The sequence below is a fragment of the Triturus cristatus genome, chromosome 10, assembly GCF_964204655.1.
Source record: "Triturus cristatus chromosome 10, aTriCri1.1, whole genome shotgun sequence".
Taxonomy (NCBI): domain Eukaryota; kingdom Metazoa; phylum Chordata; class Amphibia; order Caudata; family Salamandridae; genus Triturus; species Triturus cristatus.
This window is the reverse complement of record NC_140593.1, coordinates 284,629,372-284,649,815: the sequence shown is the minus strand read 5'-3', so window position 1 is coordinate 284,649,815 and position 20,444 is coordinate 284,629,372. Positions and strand designations below refer to the sequence as shown.

The window sequence follows — 20,444 nt, the reverse complement described above, 5'->3', positions numbered from 1 at the left end:
GGATGTAGCACCCACAGACCACGTAGGACCAGAGGTCAGGTAAGTCCATCACTCTCCCGACAGCTACAGTCTTTAAACCCCTTTAGTTTGTCCTTATACCAGTATGGGCACCCAGTGGGGAGCAGGGACCACCATCACCTGCCATCTTGCAGTCCATAACATCGGACAATTACATTTTTCAAATAGTTCAGAGGGGCTACTCCATCCCCTTCCCGGAAACCATGCCACCCACTTACAACCAAGTGACAGATGAGCATCTTTCCTTGCTCCATCAGGAAGTGCTGGCCCTTTTGGCCAAAGAGGCCATAGAGAGGGTGCCAGGTTCGGAAGTAGGTTATGGTTGAAATTCCTGCTACTTTCTGGTGCCCAATAAAGATGCAGGCATCTGTCCTATCCCAGACCAAGGTGAATACTTTGGTTGCAGTGCATCTGTGGAAGTCAGGGAGATCAGTCTTCCCCCTACCTCGACGATTGACTGTTTTTGGTGGGCTTGCCCCAAACAGCTGTCTTCCACCACCAGTACATGGTGAACCTCCTGCATTCACTAGGGTTCACTATGAACGTGCCAAATTCACCACTGACTCCATCGCAGTTTTGGGCGTATCCTCCTGAATGGTGGGTCAAGGATATGCAGGCTATGATACTGATGTTCCATCCTCTATCCTGGATTTTGGTGAGACTGACTCTGAGGCTGCATCCTTCTTGTGACACATACCCATTGGCATATGAGCACTCTGTAGTGGAACCTAAAGTTCCAGTGAGCACAGCATCAGGGAAATCTCTCTAACCTGGTCCAGAACTCAGAGGGAACTGTAAGTGACCTGCAGTGGTGGCTGATGTACTGCAGTTGGGTCAGTGGCAGACGCCTCTCCCTTCCCCAACCAGCTCACTGTAGTGACAGATATATCACTTTTGGGCTAGGATTGCAATGTGTGAGATGTGGAAATCAGAGGACTCTTGTTTCTGGTGTAGTCTGGGCTTCACATAAACTTGTTGAAGTTCTAGACGATACGGATGGCATTGAAAGCTTTTCTTCCTTCAATCAAGAGATGGTTGGTGCAGATGTTCACGGACAACAACACCGCCAAGTGGTACTGCAAGCAAACAGACCATGGCTGTGGACCCTTAGTCAAGAGGTCCTGCACCTCTGGACAGGGCTAGACCATAAAGGCATTTTTCTGGTGGTTCAAAGTCTAATAGGCTCTCTGAACACCAGGGCAGTCAAACTCAGCCATCAATGTCTCGTGGATCATGAATGTCATCTCCATCCGGGGGTGGTGCAAGATCTCTTTCAAGAGTTGGGTTAGCATTGGTTAGATCTTTTCCCCACTGCTGAGAACGTACAATGTCAGCAGTTCTGCATGCTGGAGTTTCCAAGGTGATTCTTGCTCGAAGATGCTTTTCATTATAAGTGGAACTCTGACCTCCTGTACACCTTTCTGCCAATACCACTCATCCCCAGAGTTGTCAAGAAAATCAGAAACAACATGACCCAAGTCATTCCTGTGGCTTGGGATTGGACACGGAGAGTCTGGTATCCCCAGCTCCTGCGCACGACCATCAGGCCTCTGTTTAGGCTGACCCTTCAGGGAGATCTTCTGTTTCAGCAGCAATTCAGAGTTCTGCACCGGCGCCTGCACACGCTCCACCTTCACGCTTGGAGATTGATCTGCGGAAGTTGACCACTTCCAACCTTCCTCTCAAAGTCTGTGATGTTATTTTGGCAGTAAGGCGTCCCAAGTTGGTATACCCCTGCCATTGGGACATGTTTGTGACATGGTGTGCATTCAAGGACATTCATCCTCTTTCTGCGCCCTTATCCTAAGTTCTTTTGCTAGTTCTTTCTCTTGCCCAGAAGTGCCATTTCAGCATACTTGTGGTTGCTGGACCAACCTTCCTTGTTCAAGTCACTTGTTGTGATTAGATTTCTTAAAGACCTTTAACACATGTTTTCTCCCAGGACCTTCATCATGCCCCATTAGGATCTTAATTTGGTCCTCACTTTTCTTTGGTGCGCTCCTTTCTAGCCCCTGCACAACTGTCCACTTCACTTTCTTATCACCAAGACAGCTTTTCTAGTGGCCATAACACTGCCTGCAAGGGTCTGTGAAATGCAGGCACTTACTGTGCACTCTCCTTACAGCACCTTTTACCCAGACAAGCTGGTTCTGTAGACAGGTGCTCCATTTCTCCTGATTGTAGTGAGACCTTTTCATGGAGTTCAAAACATCACCTTGCCTACCTTCTTTGCTCCAGCTTACCCTTTTTTATTTTTTTAAACACTTGTAGAACAGACAAAACAAAAAGAAATGAAATTCCATGCAAAGTTCTACGCCAGATTAAGTACAGAATTCCAAGAATGAGGCATTAGATCAAATAAGAATAAGAGAAGAAAACAGAGGGCATGTTATATTCAGTTTAAAATCAAAGGGTGGAAGACCTATGAATATGATTATTGGCAGTATCATCTGAGGAATGTCCAATAACCGTAGACAGGACAACACATTCCCTCCCCCCTTGACATATGTCTTGAAAGGCGACCAGATTCTATTGAATTCATTTATTTTTCCCTATATGAGCACAGTTAACCTCTCCATGTCATAGAAGTGCCAAACATTGGACCACCACAATGTTAGGATGGGAGGATGAGAACTCCTCCAGAAGAAGAGGAGAGACTCCATCTTCCAGACCCAAAAGAAACTTGCCATTCTATCTAGATAGCACAAAATGTTCTGAGTGGATCATAAACTCTCTGTTGGGTATGTTGGTGGTAAGAAAAGGAAGGTCAAAAAGACGAGTACCATCTTGTGATGGATAGTACCATGCATAAAGATCTGATAAGCATTGGTCAAAAAGCTACCCCTTGAGGACATACATGTTCATTCTACTAGAGCCAAGGTTGAGCCCACTGCATTAGCTCAGGGAGTCCCTGACCTGGACATCTGTCAGGCAGTAACATGGGCATCTTTGCACACATTCACCAAATGCTACTGTCTGGATGGTCAGGTCCATCATGACGGCCACTTTCCCTGTTCACTCCTGCATGACTTTTTGATCTAATCCGTGTTGCAGATCCACCTCTGGGGAGGTATTTCTTAGGTGTCTATTCTAAGGTAAGAAATCTGTGGCTAAAAGTCTCTGTCAAATGAGCAAGTTACTTACCTTTTAACGCCTTATCTGATCGAGACTCTATCTAGCTGTAGATTCCTTACCAGTTCGCCCATCATCTCCCCTCTGTGAACTGATTTCATAGGGCCTTAGCAATACCCACTAGTGTGTCATGTGGCAACATTAGAAATACCACCATTTTACATGCTCACGTATTTAAGTTGCATGACATTTGTCACACATTCGTTCGCATGCCATTGCAGGATAATATTCTCTGAACTAGCTTTGCTTACATTTCCACTTCATAGGTACATTATCATATACCATGAACATTCTGAGCAAGGGCTAAGTTCAATATGCAAAATGTTATTTGTTGTTGTCCATTTGGTGACAGAGCTATCACAATAGAATAAACAATAGTGGTCTGACTGAGACTGAGTGATGTTTATTATATAAACGGCATCGCTTCCTTGTTTAGTTAAAGGAGCATTTTGTCTGGCACTGAAAGGTCACCCTATGATGGAATTCCAGCCCAGCTGATTCCTGTGCACCTCATGCGAGGGATGAGATCCAGCTCTCCATCAAGACAAGCTTCCTGGTGACACTTACCCAAAGGTAACTGGGGAGTTTGATCACCCTACAGGGATCTGGCAGGTTCACCCACCCCAGGCACACTAGGTTATGTAGCGCTTGATAGGAGTACAATATATTACAGTACATATATGCATTCATATATTTTGTAAAAGCAAAATGTTTGAACTTTTCATCTTTTTCACCATTCTCGTTTTGCTTATAACATTATTCTGTTTCCTTCTATTGATTATTGCAGTTCACTTATTTTACTCAAGTCAAAATGCTTAAATATGTTTTGAAACTGCATGTTGTGTATCTCTTTGTATATGCATGAGTAACCAAATGAAAAGGTTCTAGATCTGTTACCACGGTTTCCTTGGGGAGGCAGGGTTGTCATGTTCTGAGGTTGCACAGTCCATTTGTTACCTTGACAGGTTAGGGGTACAGATGGTACACGATGAGCTAGTAGGACTAAGGCCAAATATCCTGAAGGTGTACTCAATCTTGCACTTTTTGAAATGTAAGTTGTCCAACAAACGCACAGTTTTTACTGAGAAATTATAAGCTGTACGACAAGTGTGTCAGCATTTTTTGTGGCTCTGCGCTTCTGGCATGGAAAGTGCGAAAATAAACTTCCGTCAACATGCTCGAGCGGTGTCTATATAGGCTCCAGGCACATCACTTCCAGCTCACCCAACATGGAGCCAAATGACTCCACCTACCAGCTTGCAGGGGTACTGCTTGAAACTTTCTAGATTTAGTCTGATGCCTTGGAAATATTCTAAGGAAAGGAATCTGCGCTAGATAGAGTCTCTCCCAGATAAGGTATTACCGAAGGTAAGCAACTTTTTCTACCATCCAGTCAGCCTAAAGTTCTGGCAGGGGAGTACAACCAACATTGGTACACTTATACATTCCAGTTTGGTTCAGAGATTTTCCTGTAAGTCTCTAAAGTAATCAATAATTGAGGTTTTCATATCCCAGCAACGCTTCAGTGTTTGCTTCAGTGTGGGAGCATGTATCATTGCTTCATCTTTAGGTCAGCTTTTTGTGAATTGCTCAACAGCATCACTCTATATATTGAACCCAAGTTATTCCTAATAAGCCTAAGTTTCTAGTTTTCTGATGCAAGCTCTGTCCAAGGAACAGAATTGCTTTTATTTTTACTTCAACTTTCAGGGTGACTTATTAAAATTAAAGGGACATATTTGCAGCAGATCAAAGAAAACACAGCAAAGTTTCTGGCTTGAGTTCTATAATACCAAGTTTTTTTCTTCAAGTGGTGTATGGGATAATATATAGCAGAACTTCTGTGGGAATTTAAATAGTAACTTGGATCCATCTGGACCTCTTCTACAACCTTCCTCCCTTGATCAGTTTGCACAAAACTTCACAGCATCAATATATTACAGTACAAATATGCATGCAAATATTTCGTAAAAGCAAAATTATTGCACTGTTCATCTTTTTCTCCATTCTCGTTTTGCTAATAACATATGTACATTTTATGGGGGAAAACATTTGTCAAACAGGGTCAAAGTTGTATTCATAAGTAATACAAACATAAATCTGATATGGTATTTTACCTGTGATGTCACAACAGTACATTTATCTTGTTAGATTCAGTTTTGATGTCTGATGTGTATCCACGTTTCTTGCAGAAGATAGTCTCTTGAAAACAACTTTCTCAATTTCACTTAATACACTTGGTCCTTTTTGATCAAGGCTTAGTAAAGACAATTGAGATCTTGCAAGCTGACCCACATTGAGGTAACTGTAATTATTTGATTGGACACTTTGTTGATAGCACGCTGAGGATTCTGTATTGGGGGTGATTTATTTCTTTATTGTTTTGGACCTCTCTTGCCAACCGTCACACAAAATGCAAGCTATTTAATGACCTCCACAGTATGTGGGTCTACTTCAGATGTGCATGCCATGCAAGCTACAGTGCTGATTGAGCCCTTCATCTATCCAGTGTTGATAACATCTGTAGCATGCATTCAGCTCCCAATACGAGTCTTGTTTACCTATGGACAGTAGTTAGGCAAGATAAGTGCTGAGTATTTCTAACTTGTTTTCCCTAACTATGGCCTTTTAGCTCCCAGACTTAGCTTTCACTCTATCATCTCTGCCTGTTTCGATTTGTGTAATCCAGAGCAGTCTAAAGTATGTGCCGACTGCCAAGAAGAATACATGCACTGGCAAAGTGTAAGAAAGTAGCTTGTTAGTTGGGTGGATTGATGTCCACGACAAATAATAAAGTCACTACCTTGTTAGGTCCAGTCAAAGGGTTCAGTAGTTTAACCATGTGCTCGAACCCTTGGTAGCTGTGGCACAAAGCAGACAGGGTTAACTTAGTAAAAATGTGTAGGGCATTTAGAACTACCAAAACAGTTAACACAACACAATATAAATCCCACTCCAATTGATAAAAATAGACAAAAACATAATAAACAAAATGACACCAAAACAACAAAAATCCTATAAGGGAGAAACCAGAGATTGATCTTAAAAAATGTAAGTGAAAATAACACCAAAGAGCTCAAAGCGCCAATGGTAGTCAATGTTTGCTGTAGACTTCTACTAAGGCTTGATTTAAGGCCAACAGCAATGTAGTGTGGATTGAATAAACCAAGTAGATTGGTCCCACTAGCGACTTGAAGCATGAAAGTTTGTAAAAGTCTCCAAACTCCAATATGAAAAGGGGCTTTGTTGTTGTTCTGAGGAAAAACTCTTCTCCATGCAGGACAAACCTGAAATCCAATCTGATGTCATGGGACTGCCGGTTGTATCCTTTTCGCAGTCGGTCCCTTTAAACCTCTGGAACAAAAGCTAAAAAAAAACAAAACTCTTTTGGTACCCAAACAACCACAGGAGGACCCTGCTAAGGTCCTCAAAACCCCAGGGGAGCAATTAAAAACTCTCATGGTGTGAAAGATAGGGCAAAGCAAAGTTCAGTCCCGGTCCACTGCTGTTGGAGATCATAGTAGTAGAATGAGATTTGGTATGAGTCAGAGTGTGGAGGTAGAGGATGTATTGAGAGAGGTATAGGGTGAGACATAGGGTAGTGCATTGTATAATATTAGAGAAGTTGTTCTACCTTTACTAGATGCCAAACTTAAACCACCACCAGCCATTTGCTGGACGCAGCTGAAGGCACCCAGGTTACTGGATTTAGTTGTTTGCTGCAGAAGAGACAAATACTATATATCTATGTGTTGGTCATGTTAATCTTCCTGTTGCTTGTTATCACATGTGGACCTATGACATTGTAAATTATACTGATTATTTGTATGTCTGCCTTCTGTGTCGAGCATTCTGTAGTCGTGATTGAGATGGACTGTGCTCTATAAAACTCCAGAGTGAAATAAAAGAAAATGTACTATGCATATATTTACATTCATAAGTACTATGGATCATTGACAGGATATTAGAACTTGTCCCTGTAGGGAGATGTTAACACTAATTTTCTGAACCGCCCTGCTTTTAAATGCCATGCACCCTATCTTTTAGGCTACAAGGCCTGCAAAGGTGTGCCTTACTAGCATTTAAAAGGGAGGTTTTTACCTACTAACAGGTCATAATCTATGTTTAAACCGCAGCAGACAGGCTACTATATTAGACCGGAAGGCATGTTTTTCTTGTCACCTTAGTGGGTGGCACAATAAGTGCTGCAGTCCACAGGTGACCTCTAACTTTCCATAGCATGGGTGAAGTTTCAACACCCATACTGCATGGTCTTATATGACGCCTAAATAATCCAATTGGGCATTAGCCTATTTCTACATGTTTTAGTGGTCAGAGCACATCCGCTGCCCACTAGACAGTAGTGCCCAATTGTGCAGAATCTAAAAAACAACAACATTCAGCAAAAAAGGGGGTGACCACGTAAAAAGAGGCTTTTTCTGAACCAATAGGTATGGCTTTAATAGGACAGTGCATGCAATGAAAGACGTGCATTAATATATTTCTGTGCTATTGCATGTCAAAGCCACACCCATCGGCTTTGACGATGTTTGTTTCTATTTTGTAGCTGGTTCAGGCAGTTGCTGCACTTACTTATGCCATGGCTACACAACTCTTCAGCTTCTGCTTAGGCGAAGAGAATGTTAGGTGCCTTATGTATACACACTGTATGCCCCTAGTCCCAGAAATATCGACCACGGCTGTTTCTCAAGCACAGAATAATGAAACTCTGTCTGTTTTTAATTTGCTGAGTCTAATTTAATTGTCGTATTCCCAGCTGTGTATTTGTTTGGTTTATAGAACACTTAGCATGTGTACTGAAAGAGAATTGGCTTTGTATTTTATGGCAATTAGATGTAATTTAAAGCATCCAGAAAATAATTCAAATGAAATCTAGTTCTTGCCCTGTTTGGTCAAACTCGTTTTGCTCCTAATGTGGGACACTTATAGTTTACAACACCACTGACTAGGCAGCAGGCTACTCATTTGTAGGCAACACTAGAACCCGAGTTTTTAAAAATCTGTAAACATGACAATATCGCCCCTTTATCAGGAAAAGAATATCCAACAACCCCCTGAAGGTGGAGTGTGCACTGAAATCAATGCCTGGCAGCTTCTGCTGCAGTAAATATTTAACATGTCAGTGAAGTAAAGGCTGGCTACAGTGTTCAAACCTCATGCATGCATGCCACGTCTATGTCATGATGCCTATGCTGGAAGCCACGAAGTCATTTGCCCTAACCTGACATGTCATGTGAGTTGCTGTCATGCCACTGCCTGTCAAAAGTTATAGGGTGTTATTTCCTCTAATGTCTTCATGATGCAAATTAGTAAATGAAATGAGGAATTTATAAAGCCCTACATTGCCCCCAGGGTATCTAGGCGCTAGTTAGACATGCGGACAGGACGGCCATGCGGTCGAATTACCTGGTAGGTTGGTAGAGCCAGGTTTTCAAGCGCTTCCTGAACTGCAACAGATTGGGTTCATTTTTGAGAGGAGTAGGCAAGGAGTTCCAAAGTTTGGCGGTGGAGTGAGCACAACATTTTTTCCCCATTTTACTTTGTGTACCCTAGGAATGGACAGATTGCCAGTGTCTGACCATTTTAGTAATCTGGCCGGAATGTATGGTTTGAAAAGTTGTGCCGGTTGCAGAGGACCCTTGCTGCGTGTAGCCTTAAACGCAGTGCATAGAGCTTTGAACTGGATGTGTTTTCTGACAGGCAGCCAGTGGAGTTCATTGTGGGCCTTGGAAGCATAGTCAAAGCAAGTGAGCCCAAGCAGGACTCTAGCTGCGGCATTCTGCGTCATCTGGAGTTTATGTATATTATGCTTGCTTGCACTGGTGAGAATAGCTTTGCAGTAGTCTAGCCTTGACCCGATTAAAGCTGTGACCACTGTTTTCCTTAGCCCGAAAGTAATGAAAGGAAGTACATTTTAAACAATTTTGAGGTTAAAGAAACAGGCTGCTGTAGTGCAGTTGATCTGTGGTTCAAAGGAAAGTTTGGAGTCAAAGAGAACTCCAAGGTTTTCAGGTCTCGCCTGACCCAGCGCATGCGCTGGTCTGGCGAGACTTTTTGTGAGGGCTCAAAAAGTGCTACCACTGAAGCCTAGAGCTACAGTGCATGTGCGCGGGCGCGCGCGCCTCACTTTCGCGGCCGCACGGCCGCTATGATGTCTGATCGCGATTGCGATCACTTTCACTTTCGCGGTCGCACGGCCGCTTTGATGTTCTCCCGTGAGCCAGGTTTTTTTTCCTGTTTATTACTTCTATGTAGTAATGGTGGCACCTGTGCGCCACCATTACTACAGAGCAGTAATAAACAGAAACAAGCATTGGCATAGCCAATAGGTCTCGCTTTTGGGACCTTATAAGTATTTAGTTATGCAACTGTTGCATGGCTAAACCCTTATAAGGTCCCAAAAGCGAGACCTATTGGCTATGCCAATGCTTGTTTACTTTACTGGCCGATATGGGGGAGGGCTCATGTCAGTTGGCCACCAGCTATCTGACCAAATGATTGGCGAGATACCAAAAAGCATGACTTCCGTTTTTAGATGTGTTACATTTCAAACAATTAGCCTGCATCCACTTCCCTATGTAGGCTCATACAGTCTTGAAATCGAGATGCGGTATCCATCGATGGACTGTTGATGGACACAATGATCTGAGTGTCATCAGCATATGACACCAACGTGAAGCCAAAGCTTCTTATCAACTTGGCCAAAGGGGTGACGTATAAGTTAATAAGAGTGGGGCTCAATGATGATCCCTGTGGGACTTCACAGGGAAGTGAAAAGTCAGAGGAAACGAATATGTCATGTGCCACTGATTGTGTCCTACTGGATAGAAAGGATCTGAGAAAGAGGCGTGCTTTATGACTGATTCCTAACGAGGCCAAATGCTCAATCAGCACTTCGTGGTTGACCGTGTCGAATGCTGCAGAGAGATCTAAAAGGATAAGAGCAGCACTCCCCCTCTGTCATGGGTTTGCCTAAGTTCCTCTGTGGCCATGATGAGTGCCAACTCCGTGCTGTGATGGGCCCGAAAGCCATTTTGCAGGTGGTCGAGGATGTCACCATCCACGAGGAAAGAGGACAGTTCCTCATTTAAGAATCTTTCAAGGACCTTAGCTGTGAATGGTAGTCTAGAAATGGGTCTATAATTGGAAGTGTCCTCCGGATTCAAGTTGGGTTTCTTCAGGAGTGGCAGGATGGAGGCTTTTTTCCAATCGGTAGGAAAGTACCCAGTGGTGATTATGTGGTTAAAGATGGGCCAAAGGGCAGATGTAATTGTTACAGGAACCATTTGCTAAATTTTAGGTGGGCATGGGTCAGAGGGGAAAAACCTCTTCCTCTTTTTGATCTGATAATGTTGCCTGATAGATGTAATTTTGCGTTTCCTGCGTTGTCTTCAGAATTCTTTTCACTGAGTTTACCGTATTGAAAGCAAGATAAACAAGAGATAAGACTCTATTTAATGTTATGTCATCAATATGTAATATGTATGTGATGTATCAATATCATCCTATGAATTTTGCAACAAGCTCTTACTCTTTTTTGAGAACAACCACGAATATTTACCAAGGAAACCATATTGAGGAAAGTGACAAACCATTTGAACCATGCAATTTTGATTGTACGGTGAGTAGAAAAGGTACAGGGCAGCTGTATACTGTTATCTTTTTGACCAGGTCACTAGCCACTTACTATAAGAAATCACAAAATCAGTTCTCCTCCCCTGTTCCCTGTATGACCCTGTACCGGCCCAAAGGCTAAACTCTCTAATGTTACTGATTCCTGAAGCTTTTATCAGTGACGTAGTGTTATTAGACCCATTGGTGGGCTTCAACACCACTGATCACCACATAATGATTTCCAGACTAATGGATATCAGTATTGGAGGGTCACCATTTAGGTGACTTATGTCCATCCTTGAAGGTAGGATTTAATATGTGGCCCTTCCTCCTTTTACAGCATCATCTAGGAAACTCATTTGTGGGGTCCATCCTGGCGCCAATACTATTTTCTCTATATGCTCCCTCCAGCTTCAGCTTTACATGGTATGGGAGCTCACTTCTACAAGAACACTGATGGCATTCTTCTCCCCTTAGTCGTTAACATTCAATATTACAGGTATCTTCCCAAGAGTCCTTGCGGGTCACATCATCCACTACAACCACGATCTCATAGGAACGTTTCCACGGGACAGCGATGTTCTTGAACTTCAACACGTTGAACTTGATTTCCAGGCCTTTTCTGGTGTGAAAATACAATAGTTTCCCTTAGCAACTTTAGTCGCGATGTATCTCCTTCTCTCCTTGCCTAACTAATAAAACAAAAGCATTCTAGCTAACAAGGGTGCTTCTTCCACCTTCAACATAAAACGTGAGAAAGAACGAAATCCACAGCACACATGGAATTCAAACTGTTCTTTCAAAAGCGAGGGCTTCCGGGTCAATTGCATTTCAGGCCTACAAGATTCAGCTAACATAAGAGAAATAGCGTATGAGCTTTATGAAATTGAACAGGAAATTAGGCATGATCAGTTAATATTGCTACCTACATGTAAAATGACACAATTAATAAACACGTTTAATCATGAATGATTGTCTGTTGCACTAAACGGGTTCTTCACGTTAGTGTTTTCTGCTAGTTACATTTACTTTCTACATTAATTCTTCACGTTACTATTCAATAGCCTAAACACACCACATTTTACGATATTGCACTTCAAGATCCTAACACTTTGTTAATACGACAAAGGATTATATGCTAGTGTAATTATAATTAGGGCTCCCGGTTTTATGGTATTTATTTTTTTGTAATTTCGTCTGTATTTATCTATATTTATTTTTTGTCAACTTGATCTGTATTTATCCATATTTATTATGGGTATTGTGAAAACAATAAAACTGAAACTGGTATATTTCCACATGTATTTCCCCAATAAATATGCGGTCATGCTTCAATGCCTGCCAGGTTTCAGTGATATGAACACTCGCTGAAGATAAATCAATGCACTTCAATAAAAATATGCATATTTCAGTATCAGTGTTGTGCATATCTGCTGTTTAAGCTTCTTTACTAAAATGTCTTTCATTTTTAACCCTTACATATCAATCCACACAGTTATTGGCCTGGCAGTCATGACAAAGTGTATTTAGAATCACTAAAAAAACACCCAATTTTCGTTTTTATCCACATTTAAAAATAAATACAGACAAGAAAAGAAATGGTTTTCTGTATGTATTTATCTGTAAAAATCAGTAAAACAGGGAGTCTTAATTATAATGCACCCCTACAAATAAAATGAAATTTCCACTACATCAAAAGCAGTAGTCTAACTTCTGTTAGGCATTAATGTTACAGCAAGCAGCTTTTGCGAATGCTATGCTTAAGAAGTATAGATAACATAACATACAGTGAGGTGCCGTTCTGTTGGCTTTATATTTGATGCAGCTTATCTTGAATAGGATGCATGCTTGAAGACGAACGCACTGGTTCCATCAGGGTTGGAGTGTTATGCTTGAGCTTACCACCGTTACATACTGTACTGTACCATACTATATCACTTGTGAAGCTTGTGATCAAGCACAACATATTCCTATACTGAGATCTGAATGCAATTCTGAAAGATATGCATGCAGGATTAAAGTATCAAAATAGAAAAAAAAGAATAGCCAAGTTTTCAGGGATTGGCGGAACTGAAATTGATTGTTTATAGAGTGGATACATGCAAGCAAATAATTCCACTACTTTACAGCCAAGCCAGATGGGAGTGAGTACCTGGCACCTAGAGGATCTGCTGGGTTAAGGAGAGAGCAGCTACAATAATGGGGCAGGCAGGGAATTATGGCAAATCTGAGATTTTCTCAGTGAAAACTGAGATAGAGTCACAAAAGAACTGTGATGAAGGACTAGACACGTGGCAATACAGATGATTGACAAGCGACTGAAGAATGTTAAATATTTCTTTAGAGAAACTGCCTTCCTCTATGATATGTTTTGCACAGTAAGTAGCTCATATTGAATGTATCGTGGTTTTTTTTTATAGTTACTGCTTAATGCAAGAATTTACATTTGTCATATCCTCCTTTACTTCAATTTGGTTAGATGCCTTCGGTTCTGTGGAGAACCATGCACACATGGCTCAGAATGATGGCCTTGAAGAGATACAGCCCAAAGAATTGATGAGTCAGGTTATATTGGGGAGCTCAAGGTATTCAGTGGAGATACTGAATGGAGGGGATTCAGCAAAAATGCCTCCGTAAATTCTGAGTTTGTTCCGTTATGCCAAAAGTGTTTGTAATTAGTCATGGTTGCTGCATTTGAATGAAAAGAGGTGGCAGCTGCCAACGAAGGATGGCAGCATTGTGATCCTACCAAGCAACTGTATGTGTTGTACTGCCATTAACCACATCACAGAGGATTAATTGCAGGTCTAAATTGTGGCCAGGACGAGTCTATTAGTAACATGTGTCAGGATGGTATGGTTGGTCACTCAAATTGTGGAATGGCCCAGTCATATACAGTTATCAGAGCTAATAAGGTTTGGGGACACAGTTGAAGATTGTTTTTCAGATAACAGTGAGACCGCCTCCTTTTTTTGGCATGACAGCGAAAATGTAGTACCTGATATTCAGAAGGACAGGTGAGTAGAAGATCTGGATTGGAAGACTTGTACATCTAAAATTTTTTAGGTCAGCTGTGTAAATGTGATCTTTACTAAGAGATCTAGCAATAATTAAAAGCAGCTCAAACGAATAGCCTTAGAACTGGAATAGGTGATACTGAAGTAAGCTGAGCGAAGCAATAGTCAGGGGCCCCAAAGATTGACTGGCACAAGTAGGATCAGGAGTCATTAACGTTTTGCTTAAAACAACAATACAAGCAGGGCTTACGTGTGGACTTGAAGAAAGATTGTTCAGTGTGGATAAGTCATGGATATGGGGACGATGGGGTTTCTTTGGCGTGTCTCTGGCAGTACCACTACACAAGTTTGTGTTGTGGTTGGCCACCGAAGTCGATTTCACCATGCAGCCTTATTACAGGCAGAGGGTGGTGTCTGCAAAGCCCTTAAACTGCCTCTCAAAAGTAATGAAAATAAAAGAAAGGGATGGCCAAAGTAAATACTCCTCTTGTCCCATCTCTTCGTCTTACCTAGGAATGGTGTAGTTGCAGGTAGGGGGCTTAAATTTGAAAAGTCCATTACCTGTCAGATCCCTTTTGGAAGGCCAGATGGTAGACTGGGCTACGGGACCCCAACCATGGTGGTTGTTAGCCAATGGTGTCCTTGGGTCCATTATATATTAGGGCTCTATAAACTGTGCCAAGTGTATTCATTCTACATATGACTCTCAGTAAGTTGAGGATGAGCAGTCAAAGACTTCTCCGGGAGGTATTCTGGGCAGGAACATCTCAGAGCTCAACAGTCAAACAACAGCAGTGTAACCTGTTGTCCATCCCCCAAATCTATCTTTTGTTAAAAAAAAGTACTTTAATCATTCAACCAAACATAACACGACACACTGCAAAGGAAGTTTGTTACAGGATTGTGTTCTCTCTAATAAGCTCTAGTGAATTGCTGTTACCCTTTATGATGCCTGATTATCCCCTCAAGTTCCCAGTGTCTCAGCTAATTTAACTAAAGGTGTGGGTTAGGCAGCATTTAGGAACAGGACCAGATCACTAATACCCCAATGGATAGTTAATAGGTTAGTTCATAAGTCTTCAAGCACCGAATTTTCACATTGGCAAAGTTTAGTGTTCTAAAAGTAGGATTCACCTTTGCATGTGTTAGGTACAGTCTCTGTTTGTTTGAACTCAGTCCCCTGTTACCCATTTAATGGTGTTGTGGATCAATGGCACTGTCTGTTGCGGTCAGTCATTTCACACCCTCTATTGTCAGCATTGGTGAAGTTTGCACAGCTGATGGCAGTCTCGTACCTCTCTGTGCCACTAGTGTTGAACAACACATCGGACCTGCTAGTCGGCAGCTGAGACCTGGGCAGACCCAAGTGGGTGCTTCAGCTTCCAGGCTGATGCAGTGGATCCTCGCAGGTGAATTTCTTCAGCGCCAGCAGCACAGCTCCAGGGCTTGCATTGGAAATTTCAGATAGCATGATGATGTTCTGGTGGATAACTCTTTCATGCAGCTCATAACAGGAACTGCGCTGCAAGACCGTGAGACCTCTCACAGTTTGGGGTCACAATAGCTTTGCTACCCATCTCTACTTTCACTGAACATCTGTTCAGGGTCATCCTATTGATAGCTTAACATTGCTGTGCATCCTCACATTGTTGACTAAGATAACTTCTGTTTTTAGAGTGTAACTGCCCATAGAGCAATACAGCCTGTCTCTTTAGTTTCAGAATTGTAATACAACTGAATGAATGAATTACTTGTTTTGCATGCTTTGCAAGCTAAATCTCACTCAGGTTTGGTTAGGAAGAATGGGCACTTCAGGATTTAAAAATGAGTTTGCACCTTTTCTTCTAAAGATGAGGAGATGTTCTTCAGTGGGAATGGTCATCAATGGGGGTCTGCAATTGATGGATTCTTGGACTGTGATGTGACTATTTCTTTTGGCAACGCGGCATTTTTAGTGGTTAAGGTGAATACATTTGTTTGATGTGCCCTAAGATCACTTGCAGATTTAATACTAAATACCACACTTTGTTGCTGTATCACTTTTGGCGGGGGGAGGGGGCAAGGGGTGAAGATGCATTTATGGGTATGGTACAGGTCCTTGAAAAAAAGTCAGGCTTTTAGGAGGAGGGCTTTGCAGCATTGCAGTATCAAGAACATGGAATTCCAGGATTTGTGGTGGCCCTGAATCTTATTTTTTGTATTTTTCCCCACTTGGCTAGGGAAGACTTGATTAAAGGACTGTTTGTTTGGCAGCGTTGTGCACACTATCCAAAGACTATTATTATATGAAACACTTAATTTCCTGTTAAGCTAAGCAGGTTTAAAAAAGTTTCTAAAGGCTTTATGTAAGAGGGCACCTGCATTCTTTAGCAGACTTTTTAAGAAAAATTGATTTAGGATAGAGTCCATGATTCTCGATACTTAAACTCTAACCTTCATTGGTTACTCTTTCCTCCCACTCTGGATCCTTTACTGTTTTCTCACTGATTTATTGAGCAGTTGTTTGCTTACTTTATTTCTAAGATCTCTAACATCTTTGCTACTTTTTCTGCACTCTCATTTTCTGTGAATTCTACTATTCTAAGATTGTCTCAGACCTTGGTCTGGGTATACACATCCCACTTAGGGTGACACACTAAAGTATCCAAATAAACTAAACTACAAAGGGCTGAGGAGCCCTAATAAGGTCAAAAGGATCCAGGGTGGCTTGTGTTCCGCTTCAGGGAGGACTTGGCCTGGCAGTTCAGGCTGGACCATTCCCATTGGAGAAGGGTCAAGATTTATTTCCATATCAGTGGCTCCAAACTGAGATGGCATGGTGTGCACAATACCAATGGAGGGATGCAGCCCGAGTAGGCTGAGATTAATTCAAGCCTTCCACCCATCACCTTTTTGTACACTTTTTTCCATATGAAATGTATGTTGTTAGATGGAGGCAGCAATAGGCCTTCATTTTTACTAAATACATGCTCGGGTGAATATATATTTTTTAGGTAAGCTGGAGAAATATCTTAAAGGCATTTAAACATCGAACAACAACAACAATGAATATGGATTCTACCTGGCCATTGCATATTGGCCATTTTCTAAGCTCATAAGTGGCATAGACCAAATATGTTTGGCTGGGAGGTAAATGTATGGAAAGTACATGTGGTCAAGACAACCATTCACTGCTGCTCCTACCACCACAGACCTATGCTCTTGACAAAGTAGAGACATGAAATGTTTTAATATCATGCAAATGTGATATTACAGTGGGGTTCTTTACCATCCGCGAAACAGCTGTTTCTAGTGAAAACACATTAAGGAGCATTGAGGGACCAGGCCAGATCAGCCATTCACCACAATAAAATCTGTGATTTTACTGTTCAGTTGAAGGTACTTGGTTTACATCCATGATTGCATTTATGCACTTATAGGTATATTGTAAAGACAGAATAGATTTTAACTTTTGGAAGAATGTAATGTTTATTTCAGTACCATCAGCATACAAATGTACCCATTGTTGAGTATAAGAGAGTTATCTAAACAATGAGGCACATTGGTATTAAATAATGACAGGGATAACAGAAGAGCTTCTTGGGCACCCTATCGAATAGCCATTTTGTTTGAATGGTGTGGTTCCGATTTGAATTATTGGGTCCTTTAATTTAGGAATAAGTAAAAACAACTGATGAAGTCCTGATTAGAGCCTTATGTTGACCTTAGACTCTCCAGCATCAGCAGGTGAACTTCATGTTGCATCACCTTTGATTCAAGTGTGGTTGCTCTTGGTTTTTACCTTGGTGCTGGGTGTAATCAACTGAACAAGGATATATAGATATAGAGCTGGTTATGCATATGCATTCAATTTTGAGGAATATTAGTTCAATTTTAGATTGTCTAATGTTTTGGAAGGTTCTTGATATGATTTATCAGCAGAAAGGAATGCTTTTAGGTTGTGGTTTTGGGTAGGAACCCTGGTGAAATGTTGGTGGAGTTGAGTATTATCAGTGTTTGAATGATGAGGAGATTGTGGTTGCCTTTGATCTTTAATTGAGGCCTGCGGTATACGTTCAAGAGCATGTGTGACAGAGAACATCCCTAAAGGGAGTTTCATAGGTAGAAGCCAAGTTAAAAAATTTGAGATGAAAGGAAATGATGTAAGACTTGCCCTTACTGATAGCTGGCAAATACATATCTCCTAGTCTATTGTACTGAAGGCCATCTTGACTTGGCTTTCAAAGTTTTAAGGCTTTGTAGACATTTTTTATCTTCAAAAGTTTGCCAAATATGAGTGCACTGTATACAAAGAGATCCATTTTCTAATAACCCAACTAAAATACTCAGTGTATACCTGCTGATTGTCCTTGCATTTTCAGTGACCCATGTTCACACTTCTGCTGAAATGGAGGCAGTACTCATGAGTTTAAGATGCATTTATTTCCCTGTGGTAAAACTGTGCTTCGTAAGTGAATGAGAATGACAAGTTATGCGCAAATAACAACATGAACGCCCTACATCATCAAATCGATTTGCGGACCATTAAACTAAAATGCTGTGTTTAGCTCCTTAATGTGGCATAATAGCAGCTCAGCACATTGGAATCTCCAGGTCTATGCTTTCATGGTCTCACACGCTCATTGTGCAAGTAAGCAAACTTTTTCAGGAAATGAGAACATTTTCACAGGTTCACATAATTGGCTGCATTTATTGTCACTTATGATTGTTAGTTTAGTTTTATGAATGGCCTAAATTCGTGCAAGGCGCATTGTACCTTACAACAGAATCAAAGCAAACAGCGAACACTGCAGTGGATCACACCTAGCTAACATACCTGTTAGTAGTATTAAAATGTGTTTTCAGAAATGCTATTTTGAAGGTTTTGCATAGTGTACCATTGTCTTTTGGTATTCTTTTTATCCAGTAATGGTTAAACATAGTTCCCAAACCTATGATGTGCCTTAAATGTCTTGACTCATGGGTTGGGCTTGATTGTTGTTTATATTACTCATGATATTATCCTTCTTTTACTTCCTCCCATAGGCCTTGCTCGAGCTAAGTCAGTCCCCAGTCACACATACTCGAATGAAGTAGTAACCCTGTGGTACAGACCTCCAGATGTTCTTTTGGGCTCCACAGAGTACTCCACCTGTCTTGACATGTGGTAAGTTTTTTTTATGTTACTGTAAATGAAGCATAACCAGAATAGATTTAGGAGGGCTTGATCCATGCAAGATTGTTAGGATGTAAACACTGAAAAAATATTAATTGAATGGATGCAAATGGAAATCATTTATTTATGTAGTGGTTATATATTTAATCTGAGATATGCCAGATTTTGAGGATATACACATTATCGCCTTGTCTGGGGTTGTAAGCGCTATATAAATGTAATTTAAATGCATTTTAAATGTTTGTACATTTAATGGAAATGGAAACAGTTTAAATAGTGATTATACTGTTAATCTGGCATGGATCTGGCCTTCAGGACAATGTTGGCCAACACTCCTCTAAAAAACACAGCATTACTCAATATTGTAAATCCTATGAATTCTGCATTATTTTTATACACTCACATGTAGCTGCATTCGTTTGATAAGTTTAGCATTTTCAAACACATTTTTGTGGCCACATTCCATTTCGGCTGCATTGTGAATATAAAATAACAATGACATAAGTTGTTTGATAGAGACATCTAGCCGCAGATTCCTTACCCTTGAATTCCCTAGGCGTCAGACTGGATCCGGAAGATTTTTCTTTGAGCAATACCCCTGCGCACTGGTAGGGGGTATCAGTCGGCTCCGCTTGATGTTGTCATCGTCATATGCGCCGCTAACATCCGCGTCAACTATGTAGACACCACCTTGGCGTGCTGCCGTCAGTTCTTTTCATTCTCCCACCAGCCAGCACAGATCCGGAAAAGAGGTACCTCTGTCACTTTTTGACAGGCTTGTTTCAACATTTTGTCAACCCCTTCTTTTTAGGTTTTTTCCTCATGTCCAAGAAGACTTCTGGTTTCAAGCCCTGCAGTGCCTGTCTCCATGCCATGCCGGTGACGGACCCACACCTGCTTTGTCTCTGGTGCCTGGAGCGCGACCACGACTCAAGGTCGTGCTCCAACTGACGGGCAATGGCTCCAAAAGTTTTGAGGGAGTGTTCCCTAAAGCTGCCTGTGGGTCAGTGCTCGGCACCCTGTTGTTCTCCCCGGAGGTCTCGTTCATGGTCCCAGTCAAGGGGAAGGTCCCAAGTCTTCATCCTCTCAATCGAAGTTGTTGAGTCAGTCAGTTAAGAAGCACAAGAAACATCAGAAGTAGAATTGTGCTTCGACCTCTACCCATCTGTCAGTCAATTTGACGGAGGAGTCTTGGCGATCTAGGCCTGGTTCCTCAGAACCTGTGCCTGAGTCAGATCCCTGCTTCCCAACCTTCCCTGGAGCCCGGAGTGACCCCCACCCAGCTCAATGAATGTTACGATGCCATGTGCCTCATATTTGGGTGGCCTGACCGTACACGTGTGCCTTTGGGCAATTGAGCCTTAGAGGGGGCTGTATCGGGTTTCGTGCCAGCGGTTCCAGCGCTGATGACCCCCCATGGATGCACCAATGAAACCAAACTAAGGCCATTCATGCCGCTTTGACCTTCCCCAGTGCCAAGGCTCCCA

At 41.8% G+C, this 20,444-nt stretch overlaps 1 protein-coding gene across 5 annotated transcripts in view; it reads left to right on the top strand.

Moving 5' to 3' along the window:
- Positions 1 to 20,444, top strand: part of CDK14 (cyclin dependent kinase 14) — a 2,110,677-nt gene that overhangs the window by 1,232,823 nt on the left and 857,410 nt on the right. For all 5 annotated transcript variants that reach the window (XM_085631156.1, XM_085631160.1, XM_085631158.1 and 2 more), the window contains one exon: positions 18,828 to 18,948. In XM_085631156.1, coding sequence (XP_085487282.1) covers positions 18,828 to 18,948 — 121 coding nt within the window. The remainder of the gene's footprint in view (positions 1 to 18,827; positions 18,949 to 20,444) is intronic.